The 20,496-nt window shown below is 42.8% G+C and overlaps 2 protein-coding genes across 2 annotated transcripts in view; both read left to right on the forward strand.

Annotated features, from left to right (window-relative positions):
• Positions 1-1,337, forward strand: part of ABCC8 (ATP binding cassette subfamily C member 8) — a 74,920-nt gene extending 73,583 nt beyond the window's left edge. Inside the window, exon 39 of the mRNA XM_030483801.1 lies at positions 730-1,337. Within this exon, the coding sequence (XP_030339661.1) occupies positions 730-867 (138 nt within the window). The 3' untranslated portion in view covers positions 868-1,337. The remainder of the gene's footprint in view (positions 1-729) is intronic.
• A 5,442-nt stretch (positions 1,338-6,779) lies between these two features.
• On the forward strand, positions 6,780-10,161 carry KCNJ11 (potassium inwardly rectifying channel subfamily J member 11). Its single transcript, XM_030484663.2, has one exon. It carries the CDS (start codon positions 6,953-6,955, stop codon positions 8,153-8,155), a length of 1,203 nt encoding a protein of 400 aa, XP_030340523.1. The 5' UTR covers positions 6,780-6,952; the 3' UTR covers positions 8,156-10,161.
• Positions 10,162-20,496: the final 10,335 nt, after the last annotated feature.

Below are 20,496 nucleotides of genomic sequence, written 5' to 3' on the forward strand. Positions count from 1 at the left end.
TTCCAGTCTCCTCATCCCCAGAACGATATATTACAACTGAAAAATGTTGCGAAGAACAAGATGATTGGAGGTGGGGAACTGCTCCTTACGGGGAGCAGCTGAGTAGGCTAGTCCTCTTCTGCCTGGAAGAAGGACAATGTAAGGACATGTGAGAGAGGTCTGCAAAACCATGAGGCAAGAGGCATCAGGTGAAGCTCTGAGCAGTGAGGCCCAGAGCATACAAAATGGGGTATTCATGCAGTGGGGCCAACCCTGGAAAAATCTTTTCCGAAGGATGTGAATGCAAAACATTTATGAAAGTTCAAGAGATGTTGGCAAGATCTTAAAGAGACATCTAGTCAGTTTTACAAATGGACAAACCACACCAAGCTCAGGAACCCCCCTGACCTAGGTGTAGTCCAGGACTGGGAGAGTACCCTCATGCAGTACCACACTTGCCCTGTTTCCCACTCTTTCTGGCTATCTCCTTGGTTAGGAGTACTCTGGGCTAGGGACACTGTAGTCTGAACCCATATGACCCTTCATAGCCAAGTACCTGTGTGCACTTTAGGTACTTGAATATCCATGTGGCTCTTGGTGTGTAATGGTCTGCAGTATCTGCACAGTAAATTAGGATTTCAAGTAGCCTTAACTGAACTTGATAGGAAAATTAACTTCTGGAATTCTGTCTTATCCTGGAATATATTTGATAGAAATACTGAACTGGTATTTTGTTTATTCATTTTTCAGCACCGAGTGCACACGATCCTCAATGCAGATTTGGTTATTGTAATGAAGAGAGGGGTTATTTTGGAATATGACAAGCCTGAGGTTCTGCTAGAACAAGAAGACAGTGTCTTTGCTTCTTTTGTACAAGCAGATAAGTAATAAAAATTAATGAAGCATTTTATTTTCTAAAAATGTAAAATACCTGTAAATAAATATTATTTCATAATAAATTGAGGTTTTCATTTTTTAATAAAATGAGCCAATTTTCTCCATCTGAAGCATTAATGAATTACCCATGTACTTTCCTTTTTTGTATACTACTCTTCTGTTTATTTGCCACCAAAGCATCATGAAATATGGTTGGAAAAAACCTACATGGGTGAAATATGACAGGATGCACACCAAACAAGAAGAACCAGCATGGAGTTTTTATGTAACTCTTAAACCTCTCCTGCCATTTTATTAACATGTTATTTTCTATGTGTCATAGCCCTAATGTAGATAGTGCTTACGACTGACTAAATGCAGAAAGAAAAATTATATACCAAAGGTATTTCTAAAAAGCTTGTATCTCTTTTAATCATATGACTCTGTAAAGCTTTAATATCTAAATATAAAATCTATTTTAAAAAAGTTACATTGTGGTTTATTGATAGTGCCTGTGTCTTATGGTCTCTCCTTTAATACTATTTAGGAATTCATCACAATCCGTTTCCTTTAGTCTTTCTTAGGCTGCCTCACTTCTACCCCCACTGAATAATATTATAGCAATTCCAAATGAGATTGAGCCTGACTGGCTCCCAAACTGTGAAGAAGCTAAGTGCAGGCAAGCTGTGATAAAGTATCACTGCTTAATGTCCACTGTTTCCAGACCAGTACAGATGTACCAATTCATCTGGAAATCATCCCTCCAGGTCTGGTAAATAAACTGTATTAAATTGTTCACTATGTCTCAGAGCCATGAAAGCTTGACTCCTCCTCTCCTAGTTTCATGTATTTATTTCACCCACTGTTGCACTTACCAATAAATTATGATTACTTATTAAGATAGCTTGTAAGCACTGAAATTATCCTAATTTGGCTAGACAGCTACTTATCCCTGCCCTCTTGATTCATTGTGACAATCATTCCAGGATTTATTAATTATTAAGAAGTTAGAATGTCAATAACCCAATGGAAGACTACAATGAATCTTTCACTATTATTATTTTTATAGCAACTCTGGCTTTACATCCATTTTTGTCCTTTTCCCCATTTTGAAGAATTCATAGCACTTGGGAAAACTCCTTTGTTCTTTTTTCTCCTTTAGCCTGCTTAATTAATTTGGAATCTGGTTTTTGAAGGCTTTAGTTTTTAGAAAAATACACCTCGGTGTTCTGATGGGATATGTGGTATTTTTAATGCATTACTTCTAGTGCTGAAACTAGGAAAACTGAAGAACTGTTACTGCTGTTTAAGAAGTGCTACCAGTTCCAGAGCAGAGTATTTGCAGCATCTGCCTGCTATTATTTGTGCAATACCTAAGGGCATTAAACCAGGGCCAGAGAAAATGCAGGAGAATGTAGGATGAACAGCAGTAAAAGGAGGGAAATAGAATACAGTTATGAAGATGAAATGCATGAGCTCTGTCACTGCCTGCTGCAGATGGAGAAAGAAAAGGTGCAGTTGGAAGGTAACTCCTCCAGGCACTCATTTGCTTGGTGGTGTCAAAGAAAAAACGGCTGTAGAACTATTGGTGTGTTTTCACGCTGGGATACAAGGCACCCATTAGGGCTAAGAGGGAAGAGATGGGAGATAGGTGACTATCCTTCCAGGATAGCAGAAGGGCACAGTCAACACAGAGCAAGTTTCTACTACAGCTAATATGCATGCTGTCTCCTAGATGCCCAGTACTGGTCTAAGGCAGGATCTCATCCTGTAAAACCTTAGGGAGACCACCACTCTGCAGAACATCTCAAACTCGTGCTGCAGAGATTCTCAGAAGCTTTGCAACCATCCGTGGAAGATAAAGTGAGGTTTCATATGCTTTTAATAAAGTGCCTGGAATTTGACACTGCAATTTGGACTAGCTCCTATTCCACAAGCCTCTGACAATCTTACCTGGAAAGGAATGCAAGGGAGTAAAGGACACAGCATATCACTAAGACGACAGCATTATATCTTGCAGTATTAAGAAATAAGAACACAAAGTACAAGTGTCATATATTTCCATCGTCAATGGGGCTTGTATTTCACAAAGCAGCATTGCAAGAGGGTAGGGTGAGTTGGTTCATACCTACCAATTATATATTTTTTGAACAGTACCACACTGCTGGATAATTATGTGTGAACAGGGAGGTCTCTTAGCTGCCACTTGGACAGAATACACTTCACATTTCCTCAGCATGTTTTATCTAGTCTGGTTTACATGGGGTCAAGTCCCAGGGAGTTCCTGCCCCCTAACTCCAAAGGGTTAGAGTCTCAACATAAACAGAAGCAGTATCCAAGAAAATTACTCTATGGTGGGAGGCTCACAGCCATTATCTGAGTCATTAAAGCTCTTACCTTGAGGAAGGCGATCCAGAAGTCAATATTAAATCAGGCTCACAAATGTATTTTGCATGGCAATGAAGCATTACTAAGCAAAGTGCTGTACTAAAATCATAGAATCATAGAATCATAGAATAGTTAGGGTTGGAAAGGACCTTAAGATCATCCAGTTCCAACCATCCCTGCCATGGGCAGGGACACGTCGCACTAAAGCATGTCACCCAAGGCTCTGTCCAACCTGGCCTTGAACACCACCAGGGATGGAGCATTCACAACTTCCTTGGGCAACCCATTCCCGTGCCTCACCACCCTCACAGTAAAGAACTTCTTCCTTATATCTAATCTACACTTCCCCTGTTTAAGTTTGAACCCGTTACCCCTTGTCCTACCACTAGCTCCAGGGCAGCCATGTGAAGCTGCTGAGGGGAGCTGCCATGTCCAGACTTCCATTTCTCCTCTGGCATGGGTCTTGGCTCAGTCCCAAAAGTGTTAGTGGGATAGGCTGCCTGTGGAGATGCAACCAGGGTTTGTTTTAATTTTTGTTTTTGCTTTCTACAAATGCTCCTGTTATACAAAAACCTTTATAGCATTTATTCCCTTGTCTTAGTGTGGCTATTTCATCCTCTTCTACTTATTTCTAAGGGAACACAGCATGCCTGCTACATTAGCCCTCTTACTAGCTCTGCTCATGCCTCTCCCTCTGGCTTTGCATACCCAACTTGGATCTCTTTTCTTCCATCTACCCACTCTCACAGCATCGTGATTTGTGAGGCTTAATTCATGTTAGGCTAACACTGCATAGCCTTTGAAAGAAACGTCTGCTTCTAAAGGCAGAGTAATACCACGGTGCCAACTGAATTTTAATTTAAGTTACAGCAGTATCTTATTTGATAGCCATTAGTTTGGATAAATTGGAGCAGAGGGGAGTTTTGAAATGTAAAACCTATTTTGCGTGTGGAAAAAGTTACCCCTCATGATTCTACACTACAGAGTGGGATTGTTCATTCCTGTGAACCCAATTTGTTCAGCAGCTCTTAACACAAATATGTTGGCTCACTCAGAAGATCTGTCACTTTTTTCTTTATCTGTTACTTGATCCACAAAGACAGGGCTTGTTTTAATTCCACTCTAGAAATTCTTCAGCAGAAGCCACTTGCTTTGCTGTCCTATCTCAGCCAATAAGTGCTCAGAGGTGAAGAAAAAGAAGTAAGTGGCAAATGACAGTCCCAATAAAGAACAGAAGCGGAAACAAGGGAACACCCTTCTAGCCCTACAGAGTTCAGGATTCCTAAAACCAACATGGTGACTGTTCATGCAACACCCCTTGCTGTAGTAGGCTCCATGCATAATGACTAGTACGAGACTGAAGCAATTTACCCTTCCCTTTAAAACACTCCTGCCCGACACAGGTTTGTTTTTTCATTCTACATCCATGTAGTTACCGCCCTCTGGAGGAAAAGGTATAGAATAAGACAACCATTAGAAAAAGAGTAAGAAAGAAATGGCTGGAAAAACATGACTGCCTCTTGAATACTTATGTGCATCTCTGCAAAACTGTGTGAAATGCTACTTATGAACTGCAGTGGCGTTACAAGGCCTCTTTATGCTCACTTCAAAATGATGGAAGTAACTATGAGCTGCCATCGGCTGGAGAACCACACTTTTGACGAGGAAATCTTCAAATTACTTCAGACATTCATGGGTTTTTAAATGTTTAGGAAAAAAGTAAAATAAATACAATTTTTTTTAAGTTAAATTCTATATATAAATCGCATACTTAAAGTGTAGGTGTAGGTGACATTCACAGCAAGCACACAAAAAAAGTCTAGCAAAGTGATACAGAGAAAGGAAAAATATCTTTGGCTAAGCTTGGTGGCCTGGCAGCCAGGTGCCAGGACATCTTATTTTAATTTTATTTATCAAAGCAGCAAGATGACCCAGAACAAGAGGCAGCATGGAGTACTGGGAAACTGACCCCTCTGAAAGGAATGAACGTGTCCAAGGACACACAACTCTTCATACATAAAAACTAGCAATAGTCTAAAGTAATAGTGATGATTTAATTATAAGACTTATAATGACTGCTCAAAGAGCTCAAATAGTGATTACTTAAAACTACTGTTCTGAAATCCCTAGGTGGGCCACTGGAAGTAGCTGTAGGTGGTGAAAGTTGATTTCAACCCCAACTGGCTGGCTCCCAGCCATCAACTGGGCAATTGCCTTGCCCAGGCAATCAATGCCAATAACCGCTTACAGTGTGTATCAAAGCATTCAGAGCCAAAACTGAAGGGAAAGTCCATGCACACATACAATTAGAAAAATGTAATCATGAGTCCACTGGCAGTAAAGAAAAACCTCTTATCCAGAATATCCCAGGATGGTTTAGCAGCTCTACAATGCTGGTGCCTAAACTGAAATAAACCCAAACTATTTAAATCAGAGTAAGTAAACACACGAATGGGAATATTGCTATTTAAAAGCAGAGCGGTCACATCAGAGTGTTTTTAAATAATGCACCTTGTCCCACAGATAAATCCTTCTGCACGTGCACGTGCATTTATGCACACAGAGACATCACACTGCCACACACAGGTTTTCTAGCTCCCCTTTCGCTGCCTCTTCTGGTGATTTTGATGTCTGCCCGGACGTTTTTGTCAGTGTGGGTTAACCATCTGCATACAGACCATTCTTTTGCAGCCTGTACTTTATGTGCTATCTGCACAGCAGGCATCCTCCTGAGCACCCAGAGCTCACATCGTTTCATGAGCTCCTCCTGTCAGAAAAATCCTTCCCTGGTCAAGGATAAGTAACTCCAGCAAATTTCGTAATTGGGCTTGAGACCCTTTAGATCCAGGTCTCTGTTTAACCATACATCCTGGACTTGGCCTCTTCAAGCACGTTTCCTACCACTGCCTGCCCAGCTCATTAGACAAATGCTTTTCTCGCGCTCCCAGAAAGACAGACGTGCAGCTGAATTTCAGGATTTTTTTTTTCCATTGAAAAAGAAAACAACCCAGTACTATTTTGTTTTCTATTTCACAGAACAATTGCCCAACCTGTGTGTGATGAAACCACACCATCCCACAAAGTAGCCACTGTTAATGGAAGGAATCCAGGTACTGCCAGAGAACCCCTCCTGGAACAAACGCTTACAGAAACGGCGGCCGAAGCCCGACCTCCCCATTCCTCAGGGGAAAAAATAATAATTAAAAAACCAAAAGCCCCGCACCCACACCACCGCTGAGGCGAAAAGGCGAAGAACGCACCCAGCGCTCACCGGGAGCAACCCGGGACTCGGATCCCCCCTTCCCTCCCCTGCAGGGCGACGGTTTTTAACCGCCTTCCGTTGCCGCCGTTGCCCAAGGACCGTTACGCGGAGGCGCGCGTGCCTCCTCCGCACACAGGCGCGCGGGAGCGCCTCAAACCCCCGTCCCTCCGCTGCGGACCCGCGGAGGGGCCGGCACCGCAACATTGAGGCCCGGGAGAAGCCGACCCCGGCCCCACACGCCGCCTCCCGATCGCCGACTCGTGCCTCGGCGGCGCCGCCTGGCGGCCGCCTCGCTGCCAGGCGCGGATACGGCGGGGGCTGCGGCGGCGCCGTGCGCCCGCTCGGCCCCGTGGTGCGGCCGTCCCCCGCGTCCCCCGCCGTGCCTTCCCCCCCACCGCCGGCGGAGCGGCGGCTGCATGGGGCGGCGCTGAGCGGCGGCGGGCAGCCATGCTGTCGAGGAAGGGGATCATCCCCGAGGAGTACGTGCTGACCCGGCTGGCGGAGGATGTGCCGGATCATGCCCGGTACCGTGCACGGGAGCGTCGGGCGCGTTTTGTGGGCAAGAACGGTGCCTGCAACGTGGCCCATAAAAACATCCGGGAGCAGGGACGCTTTCTCCAAGACGTCTTCACCACCCTGGTGGACCTCAAGTGGCACCACACTCTGCTCATCTTCACCATGTCCTTCCTCTGCAGCTGGCTGCTCTTCGGCATGGTGTGGTGGCTCATCGCCTTCGCCCACGGAGACCTGGATCACAGCACCCGCCTGCAGCGTGACCCCAGAGAGGGGGTGGAAGGGGCCCCGGCCAGCTTTGTGCCCTGCGTGACCAGCATCCACTCCTTCACCTCCGCCTTCCTCTTCTCCATTGAGGTGCAGGTGACGATTGGCTTTGGGGGACGCATGGTGACGGAGGAGTGCCCCGCCGCCATCCTGGTGCTGATTGTGCAGAACATCGTGGGGCTGGTGATCAATGCCATCATGCTGGGCTGCATCTTCATGAAGACCTCGCAGGCCCACCGCCGAGCCGAGACCCTCATCTTCAGCAAGCACGCAGTCATCGCCCTGCGGGAGGGCAAGCTTTGCTTCATGCTGCGGGTGGGGGACCTCCGGAAGAGCATGATCATCAGCGCCACCATCCGCATGCAGGTGGTGAAGAAGACCACCAGCCTGGAGGGGGAGGTGGTGCCCCTCAACCAGATAGACATACAGATGGAGAACCCTGTGGGGGGCAACAGCATCTTCCTCGTCTCCCCACTCATCATCTACCACGTGATAGACAAGAACAGTCCCCTCTACGACATCTCCCCAGTGAACCTTCACCATCATGAGGACCTGGAGATCATCGTCATCTTGGAAGGGGTGGTGGAGACCACTGGCATCACCACTCAAGCCAGAACCTCCTACCTGGCAGATGAAATTCTCTGGGGCCAAAGGTTTGTGCCCATTGTGGCAGAGGAAGATGGGCGATACTCTGTGGACTACTCTAAATTTGGCAACACAGTGAAAGTGCCCACCCCTTCGTGCACTGCTAGGCAGCTGGAGGAGGACAAGAGCATTATGGACACCATGCCGTTGTCCCCTAAAGGCACAATAAGGAAGAGGTCTGTGAAGCTAAAGCCCAAGTTTACCATAAGCGATGAGCCTTCCTGATGCCTTTTGACTGGGAAACTCTGTTAGGGCTTTGTCTCTGAAAGATCCCATAAACTCAAAACACTGAGGTGGCCTCTTACTTTTTTTTAAATTCCGGTTGGTAGCACAAGGTATGTTCTGGTGTTATTTATTGTGGGATAAATCTAAAGCTAATTCTATTTTTTTAAGTGTGAGAGATTTCAAGGAGCACTGGGAGTAGGGAAAACATGGTCTGCAGCTTTAAATTTCAGTTGAGACTTGTATTTAATTGCACGATCATTTTGCATTGATTCATTTGCAGTTAATGACATATTTTCTCAAAAAAATAAATGTATATTTATGCTCAGAGTTTGCAGTACTTAGGGTCTTGCAGTGTCCTCAAGTCAATAGTTTTTAACTGTTTTTTTCTAACTCGAACAATCAATAGAGCAAAATAAAATATGAATAATAAAGTAGGCTGGATTTAAATGATAACAAAAGGGTCAGGCAATGTTATGTATGATACAAGACCAGATCTGGAAATGTCTGTGTATTATACTCTTTATGTGTCAAATTAACTGCCAGATTTGCTTCATCCACATTGTATGGAGCCACTCCTATCACATGCAATATGAAATGTAGTTGAATATCTGCTTTTTTTATATTACAACTCTTTACACTTCCAAAAGAAAACGTTCAGGAATACCTTTTTGGCCTGTACATTTCTGATAGTAAGCAATGCTTTGCCTTTAAAAAGAGTAGCGGATAATAAGCAAACAACTGAAATTAATTATAAATAGGAAAAAATCTGTATTCTGGTTTCTAAAAGAAGAGAAGCAACTTCACATGCACACACACAGAGCCACATGGCAATAGGATCTCAAAAAAAAATTTGATCTCTCCCTTAGGTCAGAGTGAATCGTTAGATAATTAGGGAATAGAAAAAGATACTTTAAATGAAAGAGCAGTGCTTAGTGCTGAAATTCTGTCTGCATGCAGTAGGCAAAACCTTTCACTCCTTTCCTTTTTGTAAAAGAAGTCCAGGTTCCTGTGCTTATGGAAAGTAAGACAGTGCGGTCACTCCTGGGATGCTTTGTCACCAGACATACACCTGCTGAAGAAACTATTCCCTTTCCATTTACATCCTGACCTCCCTACCCAGCCAGTGCCTGCCTTGGTTTTTAGCAGAATTCAAGATCTGGTATTTACTGGCAACAGTGAAGGAGCCATGTTCACCCCCTCAGTTCCACAGTGACAACAGGAGCGATTCCCCTTTACACACTCCTGCAAATCCTCTATCTGGGGATATTAGTAACATCAGCAATTTTATTTCTATGCAGGGTTATTAGGAGACAGCAGCAGTATTAACTGCAGTGTGCTATTAACAGGACAAACAGCCACTGAAGTAAAAAAAGGTAACATTGTCCAAATAAAACCTAAATAAGCATTACAGATTTGATCCAACACCTGGTTACAAGCTGTGCAGAGAGGCACCAAGTTACTTTCAACTTACTTAAGGAGCTTCTAGTATCAAGTTCTTGTATGTTACATAGTTCATGGCAGACACCTAAATGGTTTGTATTAGCAATAATATGGCAAATATTTGAATGCCTTGTCAGTGTAGCAATATGCCAAACTCATTCAAAAGTGTGACAAAACTTCCATATTGACTATGGAAAATTTTGAGGCATCTATAATAAAATAATGTTTGGATAAAATCAAAGGTTGTTTTAAAATGATAAAATAGTAGTTCTATTTTCAGTATTTATGTATGTCAGTTTATGAAGACCTGTATCAGCATTATCAGACTGTGAGTTAAGAGGATATATGCCTGTTCAGATTTCAAATTCCCAATACACCAATAGTATTCTGTGAACAGCTCTGAAAATGTGATGTTTCACAATGAAAAGACAGTCAAACTAGCATTAACAAGCAGTCAGCAAAGAAAATTTGGAAAGGCCTATTTTACATTTGTAATCATAAAAAATCCTTTTTTTTTTTTAATAGGGAATGATTAAATGCCTTTGCTGATTAAACTTCTTCTGTAAGATTGAGTCTAACTGTCACATTCTTTTCCAGATTTCCCTTTTAGTGCCTGTGTTCCATCTCCCACTGCCCATCAGAGGGGCACTTACAGTAGGGCTATTTGCCTTTCCTAGACACGTTTGTCCCTTTGAAAGTTCATTGTGCTTTATCAGTTGTCACAATACCACTGCTCTATTCTTGTAAGAGTCATAGACAAAATATTAGAGTTAACTTTCCAGTGACTTGAAATCGTTGGCTTCTCTCTAGTCTCTTTAGTGCCTTATTTCGATGTGTAAGACACACCTTGAGGTTCTCACATAAAACCTCTTCAGCTCTGGTACAGCTCTGGTAGCTTTTTAAAGCTCTTTTTAAGATTTGACCCAAATGTGAAGCAGTTTCAGGAGCACTACCATGCAACTATTTTCAGGAACTGATGCAAGCCTCTTTTTCCCCTTAGGGAAATCTGTGCAACAGAGAGGTAGAAAATTCCATTTGTTCACTGTGAGATGGAGGGGAAAGACTGGAGGAAACAGCTTGTATTCACTGGGCTGCTTTCAGGACTACCTTTTGTTACTTCTTCTGCAAGTATCTGCCCAATTTTCTGAAGTCTTGCAATAAATAGGCATCATAATATTATGAAGAAGGCGGGATTTGTACTATTAAAATCACCGTAGTGAATTATTTCAGTCAAGGTGTTGGCGATTTTGAATCTCAGGATTCTTGTAACTTTAAATCCCTCTGTCCTTTCACCATTTAAGATATTCAGAAGCATTTCAGCGGCAGAGTAAGGAAGAGTAAGTGTATTTATTTTGTCCTAGGGATATTGCTTCTTTGTGAGGATCCTTTTATTTTGTGATTTACAAAGTATTTGGGAATGCAAATATCTGAAATTGTCTTAAAGTGGTACTTGTGCTGACCGCCCCCATTCTCTGTAGGAAGGTTCTGAAGAAGACGTCAGCGCTATAATTTGATGTAGAAAAGTCCCCATTCTTAGCAATGAGCAAACGCTGCATTTTCCACAGCTGAAGTCCAAAGTGGGCTTTTGAACTTTCTCTCTCAGCCTATGTCTGCTTTTTGGTAGGTGGTATTACAGCTGGGATCCTGCCAAGCAGCTAGAGTGTGCTGCGATTTTCACTGCCACTACCTCTCCACATGTCCTCTGTGCAGAAACCAGTGTGAGGGAAACTGAGGGCTTCTTGCTCAGCAGTTTGCCCTGGCTGAGTGGAGGATGTGGACACAAAAAGTGGGAAGCTGTAGGTTTTGTAGTGACCCATTGCTGAGGTTAGGGTCTGGTGTAACCAGCTGTGTCCATGGGAATTGCTTTCATGTGCTTCAGAGTCTCGAGACCATTATCAGTTTATACTCAGTCCACACTGTTTAGTACATTTAAACTGGAATTTGTTAAGCTGTTTGGATGGACAGAAGGATCACAGAGCTTATAATCAGAAATAGAGACTGGAGAACACTTAATTTATATGCCACAGTTTAAAATACTTGTAGTGACTGTTGGTGAGAACACAGCAACTGGGAGTATCAGTTTCATGTTGCTTTTCCTAATGAAATCAAGTGGCATATGTATGCAAAATAGAGTATAACAAGGTTTGACCTTGTCTCTTTATCTCCCAAAGCACGTGATAAGTACAGTTTTATAGCAGTGTACTTCAGTAGGACAATGTCCCTATAAAATAGATACAAACCAGAAGTGAACTGAAGAGGCTGAATATTAAGGCAAAAGAAGGTGAGGGGCAAAAAACCCCAACATTTAAATCCATAAGTGGCACAGTGGGAAGACAATGTCAAGAAGTAATGAACTATTTGCTTTTGAAGCCCTTTGCACCAGCAGAGGTGTGACGATGCTGAGGTGAGAGATCAGAGACCTAAAAAGCAGATATGAGAGGCTGGTATAAAAGTCTTTAACAAGGCCAAGGTTTACGTGCTAGCATAGATTAGCAGTGGGGTTAATGTCAAAATTCAGTCTGCCCTGTAAGGCGAGACTGCAGGCTGGACATGATTTGCATTGCTCAATCCAGCGGGTAAATATTGCTGCGTGTTGAGCAAGGTACAAATCACAGCGGAGTCCTGTTGGAAGCAGTGTTAGGAGGGCTTTGTGGCGACTGATTCATGTGGTTAGTTATTTATTAATAGTTAATAGTATCAATCTAATGAATAATTAGTAGTTCATTGAAAACTGAATTTGTTTCTTTATGTTTTCCTTCCACTCTTTTTTTGTACATTGGTCAGCCCTAAAGGTAATTATTGTTGGTCTGCTAGCACAGATTGTTTTGATTTGGGATAAAGCACAAGAATGCTTTGGGAAATAAAATACAAAAATAAAATAGATATTGGAAACCCAACAACCTCTGTGAAATTGCCAAGCTTGCAACTTTCACAGGGATTCCTTGGAAATACCTGTACAAAGCACGGAAATACCTATTCCTAGGAACTGGATATTAGTAAACTACCATAGATTATTGTTCATTCTGCAGGTCCCTGTGGAAGGGAAAATGGTTTAGCTCTTCAGGTTAGGTGTTCAGGAAGAAAAGAAGGTTCAAAATCACTGCATTTTAGGCTCCCTGGTTACAACTTTGGTGTTTCTCTCTCTGCCACTAAAAGAAGGTGAAGTCAATGCTCTTTGCAGTGCATGTTCCTGTGTGGCACTGCATTCATGCAGGGCCAGCTTCTCAGTTCCAAAGTGGACATCTCAAACCCAACAGCCCTGACCCAAGGTTCCTGGAAGGTGGCAGAAAAATTCCCATCCATTTCAGTGGATTTTGGGATCAAAGAACATAAACTGCCAACCTGCTGAAAGCATGTGCTGCAGCAGAAAAAGGGATTTAATCAGCACTGCAGACCTTGGTCAAGTGAAGCTGCTGTTTGAGTTGAGAGGACCCTTGTGTGAAGGAGACCTTGGGTAAGCTGGACCAGAGCAGGCGGTGGGATGCGTGCTCGGTGTGGCTGGTGACTGTCTCACTGCCTGTAACAAATGAATCAGTGTACTATTTTTGATTCAGCAACAGGAGAATGATACGTGATACAAACCTCCACAGCCTCCCAAGGAGAACTATTAAAAGAGCAGAAGACATTCTTGAGAGGCTGCAGATAGTCCTGCCTCCATCCTGCTCTTAGCACTGCTGGGTGCCTACAGAGAGAGGATGGTACGCTGCATGTTTTCCTGGCTTACGCCCCTATTTTAATACATAGTGTGACTTTAAAGAATCATCACAGGAGAATGACTCAGTTTAAAAGTAATTTTCAAAAATCAAAACCTACAGGCCCTCTTCGCTTCTTGCCCCATCAACCTTTGTTCCAGACTTCCTGAGTTTAAATGCAGTGGCAACTTTACAAGAAGTTTTCTACCCAGCTCCCTTACTGCGAAGCTGAGTAGCCTTAAATAATCAATCCCATCTGAACTGGAGGGGGTCCAGAGGCTTTGTGATGGTGGCCCCACAGAGGAACATGTCTCCTCTTTCCTCCCTTCATAGGGGCTGGGGCCTGCTCTGGCAGCTGGCATCAAGCATCCCATCCCATCCTTCCCCATCTCTCTGCCCCTGCCGCCATACCAGTGATGAGGCCCTGAGCTAGGAATAGGGCTGATATGTGCTATGACAGGAGGTGGGAGCCACCCTTCTCCTTCCCTAGCCTTGTTCATTTGCTATTTTAAGTGGCAAATACCTGCTTATTGTTTTGCATTTATGCTTTCTCTGCCCAGCAGAGGGTAGGCAAAGTGTATGAATAGCATTCCTGCTGTTATAGTCACAATAATGTTATTCCTGAGCAGAGCTGAGGCAGAGAGATTGGCAGCATCAATGCCAGCAGCAGGAGCCCTTGAGCAGGCCTAAGCTTCAGATCAGGCCCTCCTGTTCAATCCTGGGCTTTTCAATCCAAGAAAGCTTGCCAGGGAGTTCATTAGCACCAAGATTTTCCTCTTAGGAATGGATATTATTAGGTTAATGGGGTGGGCAGCTGGCCCAAATAGTCCCTGTTGGTGCATTTGCTGTAACAGTGATGCTGTTCCCTGTGTTTTATGTTGAAAGTCTCCTTCTGCCTCAGCATCTCCTGGGAACTTCTTCCTGTGCCTTGTGAGTAAAGAATCTTGTTTTACTTCCTTTTCTCTAGCATGAGAGAACATGGCCCCCTTGTACATGTTGTATAATCCTATTTGCTGAGGCATTTAAATGACTTGAATGTTTATGTTGTGGTCTGAAATCAGCTGCCCTTTTTGTTGTGTACCTGAGGGGAGGTTGTAGCAAGGTGGGTGTTGCTGTCTTTTCACACGTAATAAGTTACAGAATAAGAGAAAACAGCCTCAAGTTGAGCCAGGGTATGTTTAAATTGGATATCAGGAAAAATTTCTTCACTGAAAGGAGAAGGTTGAGTCATCATCCCTGGAGATATTTAAAAGATATGTGGACATAGCACTTAAGGACATGGTTTAGTGGTGAAGGTAGTGCTATATTATGGCTAGATTCAATGATCATAGAATCATAGAATCAGCTAGGTTGGAAAAGACCTTTAAGATCATCAAGCCCAACCATTACTCCAGGACTGCCAAATCCACCAGTAAACCCTGTCACTAAGGGCCTCATCTACATGGTTTTTGAATACTTCCAGGGGCGGTGATTCCACCACTTCCCTGGGCAGCCTGTTCCAATGCCTGAGCACCCTTTTGGTGAAGAAATTTTCTCAAGGTCTTTTCCAACCTAAATAATTCTAAGTTTTTGCTGTCTCCTGGTAAGTGCATAGAAGTAATGGGAACAGTATTTTCCATACCCTGCCTTTGTCCCAGATGCATTTTTTCCAGCATTGTCAGCTCTACTTTAAGACTTGAGAAAAAAAGTTACCAAGATAATACTTCTTTCATGGGATGGGTGAAGAAGAGCAGTGAGATGAGCTAGAAGATTGGAGTAGTCGTCTTGCAAAATGCATGGATTTTGTTGAAGTAGAGTGCCTAGAGAGCAGCTTCCTTATGTAAAATGGTGGTAAATTTTGACACTACGGGTAACGAAACTACCCTATGCAGCCATCCCCAGGGATGTTTTAGAAGATGAATAGCACTCTGTGGGTGTGCTGATCACTGAATACGCGAGGGTGGCTTGATTTTAAAGAACTAATGGCTGGCTTCACCCACCATGGAGAAAGCTCATGCTGGCTAAGCATTTATCTAGAATTATAGGCAGTAAACAGCTATTTTCCAAAGGCAGTCTCTATCTTTTGAAATGTCTCTGTAGAAAGTAGCCATCATTTTCTTGCAGATTTTCTTCTATCAAGTGTTGTCTAGACATCCAGAGCTGAAATCTTTACATTTAGAATCTACCTTCTTTACTAAATGGATGCATTCAATAGTGATATTTGATCACTGAGTTTGAAAGATTGTTCTTTCGTGCACCTTCTTTTAATTGTGGCAAAGTTGTATTCCTTTATTTGTTTGGAGGGTTTTTTCCTACTTATTTTGTTCCTTACTGTACATAGCCTGAAAAGTATGTCACTTCTGTTGTGTTCTTGAACAGCATCTAAGGAAAAAAATAAGTTAAAAAGTTCCACAGCATGCCATATCCCTGTGACCCGCAGTCAGAGCACTTAAATTACAGTACTAGCATTCAAGGTATTTCAATGGTATCACAAGTGTTTGTACTGCTATGTGCAGATCTGTCTTCACTGAAGAGAGACCATTTCTTTTAAGTGAAGCTCAATCAAGTTTTAAAATGTAGGCATCCTCAAAAGTTTCATCTTCAGTAGAAGCCTCGCATCTGATCCTACGTTCTTCACTTTGCTTTTCTGTTTTGCAAGTTACACAGGAGATGAAACCAGATCTATCCTCATAGTCCTTACTTTCTACTTCTTCCTCTATTGGGAACAGTCCCTTAAACCAGGTAACTAAACTTGCCTTGTTTCTCCTCCAGATACACAGCACTGAAGTGTCACGTCCACACTAGCCTTTGGATGTACTGTAAGGCACTTTTTCTTCAAAATGGTAACTGCTTCTTGGCTAGATTGACCAGAATCCTTGATTTTACTTTTTTCAGAGAGAAGAGGATAAAGGTCTTGACATATTTATGGAGTGGCTTTGGTGCCATGTCAGCTGAATTGTTTGTGTTCTAGTATTAAAACTGTAATTTTCACATTTCACTGATGTCCCATAACATTAAATAACTACCTGAAGGGACTAGCATAAATATAAGACTCCCCGCCTGCTTATTCCCCTTGTTTGGACTTGGCCTTGAGCAGGCCCAATGTGAAACTTGCATGTTCAAAAACCTTCTCTGTATCTCTGTGAACCTCTGCCTTGACTGCCAGAGATCTCTTACTGCCTCCTTCAGGTTACTTCCATATCGCGAAAAGGTCTGTTTAACAACTAGTAATAGTAACTTGGGGACAGCTTCTTTGGTGGCAGTGGACAATATACATGCTGCCTATTTTTTCCCCCCTTCTCCACACACATTGCTGATCACAAACCTAGAGTCCTATAGGAGATAGAGGGGTGTGCAGCTGCTGCTAAGCCATCCCGTCACCTTCCAGTGATGTTTGACTGGTGGGGCGAGAATCATGCTCAGGAATGATCTTATCAGCATGGCCTTTACTGTTTTGTGCTGTTATAAAACTATAATACTTTAAAAGTTCTGTGTGGCACTGATTCGCAGTCACAGTTCATTAGCAGCCCTGTTAGGTTCTTCTATAAAGTAGGAAGAAATTTAGTGCGAGGTGTCCCTGCCCGTGGCAGGGGGGTTGGAACTAGATGATCTTAAGGTCCTTTCCAACCCGTACTATTCTATGATTCTATGATTCTGTGAAATACAATTAGTTACAATAGCAATAATCTTATACTTACCTATCATAACGGAACTTAATGTATCCATAGGAAAAGCCACAATCTTGTATTAAAAAGTATTGCCAAATGTACACCACACCACAAATTTTTTAGTATTACTGAATATTCAGTCATCACTGGTTTTCACATTGACTCTCAGAAACTACTCCAAAGTGTGTTAAATTCAACAGATGTCTTCTTACTGACTTCAAAAAAAATCTGGATGCAGTTCAGAGAATGCTGACTAAAATGGTGTGCTGGCACTTGCATTTCATTCATTTTTCTGAAACAGTTTAAGTTTAAAAAAGTATTGATCAGCATTAGTTGAGAGGTTTGATTTTATCCTTAGTGAGTTACAGGGGGAAGGTTCTCTTAGTTAATTTTTATAGTTTATTCAGTGCATAACTGTGGGATGGCTATTCTGAAATATAGAAATATTTCCTTAAAGATTTAATCTACTTTAGGTAAGAATCCAACACCTGTAATAACTTTGTGGGGTATCTTATTCCCTTATCTAAGCACACTAAAAAAAGCTTGAGTACTTGCAAACTAGTATCCAAATTTAAACTAAGTTCTAAGAGATAACAAACAATAATAAAACAATAGTTTACCCACAAGCTCGAGCTGAAGGGCTTGTTCTACACAATACTGAGTTGCTGAATGAAAAACCTCACCTCTTAATATATTGCCAGATGCCTTTGGAGAGAACTATAGTTTGCTCATATAAAAATATAATCCATTTTCTCCAGTATAAATTTTTATGGCTTGGTTGGCTTCAGGTAACTCTGTCCAGTTTTTGTGGCTCTGATACATTCATCTAATGCTTGATGTTGTCAGGTACAAAATTTTATATGGGAAGTTCAAGATAGAAAGTTTTATGAACTGTGTTTTTGGTAGGAATTTCTTTTACCTCAGAGACAACAGGAGACTTTGCTAAAGCAAGAGAGAAAGTCTTCCATTAAAAAGCTGCTGCAGTAAAATACTTCTGGGACACTAAGTCAAGAGTGATTTATTACAGAAGAAAGAATTGCACAGAAGAAAAGTATACACCTGCTGTTCTCTGAGTGCTCTGTACCTGGACTCAGTAAGACATTGCACTTATATACATACATACATAGTGTGTCATACTGCATATATTAAAAGAAGAAATTTTGCTCTTAGTTAAAGAATGTGGTGGGTTTTGGTTGTTTTTCTGCCAGCAAGAATAAGACCAAAGTATCAGTCCCATCAACAAGATGGTAATCAAGCACTCGTCTCAAGCAGGCTGTTCACCATACTAAAATATTCTGTTACTTTGCTACAGAATAAGAGAAGATCTTTAGTTTGAGGACAAACTTGTTAGGAAGTAAATGCCAGATAAGGCTTTGATGCTAACACTCCTCAAGTAAGAAGTCTAAAAGCTATATTGCTTTCTTGCCACTGGAACTTTACAACAGAGTAAATACAAAATTACATCTTGTGGTTGAGAGGAGAGAGGGAAAGTGAAATTGCTCCTGTCAAATGTGGTATCTCCTGGAAAGCAAATGGTGGTGGAATAGCTGGATTAAAGATACCCTCAATTTTTGGCTTTTGGTTTTCACCAGCCTCTACTTTTAGCAGATTTCATAGTGGGGAATATATCATTCTTCACTCATTTGAAAGAAAACAACTCGAGGAAAGCAAAAATCGAAGTTAAATTCAACCTTTGTTTATACCAGTTTGTTGGAAATTTTGTAGAGACTTTCAGTAGCAAAAATAACATGCCAAGTGAAAATATCTACTGGAGCACTGTGTAGGCTAATTTGATAGAAAGATACAGCCTCCTCCCCAGTCTCTTGTGGCTGAATCATGCTTGCGCAGGCTCGTAAGTTATACCTTCCTGTCCCAAACCACTCTGTACAACTGAAACAAAACCATTTTCCCCCTCAGGTTACATCATAATAGTGCTCTGTACTGTCCTTAAAGTGAAAGGACCCATAGATGTGTTATACATACCATGAAGCCATAGAAATATTTCTTTCGTGATGGGTTTCTCCAGGCTTTGTAAACCACTTTGAAAGCAATTTAGCACAGATTGTAGGTAGAAGCAGTTGCCTGAGTGGCCCGGTAGCTCTTGTCTGACATGAGCATTTATTATATCTTCCTCCAGTAACCACTGGCTTTGAGTCTCTTCAGGGCAGAAATCACTTACTCTACAAATACAGACACAGAGAAATGGTATAGTATTTGCTCGTGCTAGATAAGCAAATAAGGATATGAAAAGGAGGTCAAAGAAACTTGATTGTTTCCCTCTTTATAGCCTTGGTATTTATGTATCTGGTTATTTATACAGGAAGCAAGAGGATCCAGTCTCAGTAAGGAATACACTAAGTGCAAGAGTTAATGTTTTTTTGACACCTTAAACACAATGAACCTCTAGTCCTCTGGATATGAAAATGTACTTATTTATAATCGTAGAATCCTAGAATCATAGAATAGTTAGGGTTGGAAAGGACCTTAAGATCATCCAGTTCCAACCCCCCCTGCCAACTCCTCACACTAAAGCATGTCACCCAAGGCTCTGTCCAACCTGGCCTTGAACACCACCAGGGATGGAGCATTCACAACTTCCTTGAACAACCCATTCCAGTGCCTCACCACCCTTACAGTAAAGAACTTCTTCCTTACATCTAATCTAAACTTCCCCTGTTTAAGTTTGAAGCCATTTCCCCTTGTCCTACCACTACAGTCCCTAAGGAAGAGTCCCTCCCCAGCATCCTTGTAGACCCCCTTCAGATACTGGAAGGCTGCTATGAGGTCCCCACGCAGCCTTCTCTTCTCCAGGCTGAACAGCCCCAACTTTCTCAGCCTGTCTTCGTATGGGAGGTGCTCCAGCCCCCTTATCATCCTCGTGGCCCTCCTCTGGACTCGCTCCAACAGCTCCATGTCCTTTTTATGTTGAGGACACCAGAACTGTACGCAGTACTCCAAGTGAGGTCTCACAAGAGCAAAGGGGCAGGATCACCTCCTTCGGACCTGCTGGTCACGCTCCTTTTGATGCAGCCCAGGATACGGTTGGCTTTCTGGGCTGCAAGCACACACTGAAGCCGGCTCATGTTAAGCTTCTCGTCAACCAACACCCCCAAGTCCTTCTCCGCAGGGCTGCTCTGAATCTCTTCTCTGCCCAACCTGTAGCTGTGCCTGGGATTGCCCCGACCCAGGTGTAGGACCTTGCACTTGGCTTGGTTGAACTTCATGAGCTTGGCATCGGCCCACCTCTCAAACATGTCGAGGTCCCTCTGGATGGCATCCCTTCCCTCCAGCATATCAACCGAACCACACAGCTTGGTGTAGTTGGCAAACTTGCTGAGGGCACATCAATCCCACTGTCCATGTCGCCGACAAAGATGTTGAACAAGACAGGTCCCGACGCCGACCCCTGAGGGACACCGTTACTGGTCTCCAGCTGGACATTGAGCCGTTGACCACAACTCTTTGCATGTGGCCATCCAGCCAATTCTTTATCCACTGAGTGGTCCATCCATCAAATTGATGTCTCTCCATTTTAGAGACAAGAATGTCGTGTGGGACAGTG

The sequence above is a fragment of the Strigops habroptila genome, chromosome 4, assembly GCF_004027225.2.
Source record: "Strigops habroptila isolate Jane chromosome 4, bStrHab1.2.pri, whole genome shotgun sequence".
Taxonomy (NCBI): Eukaryota; Metazoa; Chordata; class Aves; order Psittaciformes; family Psittacidae; genus Strigops; species Strigops habroptila.

Excerpts from the sequence above, each read along its gene's own strand:
- KCNJ11 (XM_030484663.2), top strand. The coding sequence starts at position 6,953 with ATGCTGTCGAGGAAGGGGATCATCCCCGAGGAGTACGTGCTGACCCGG.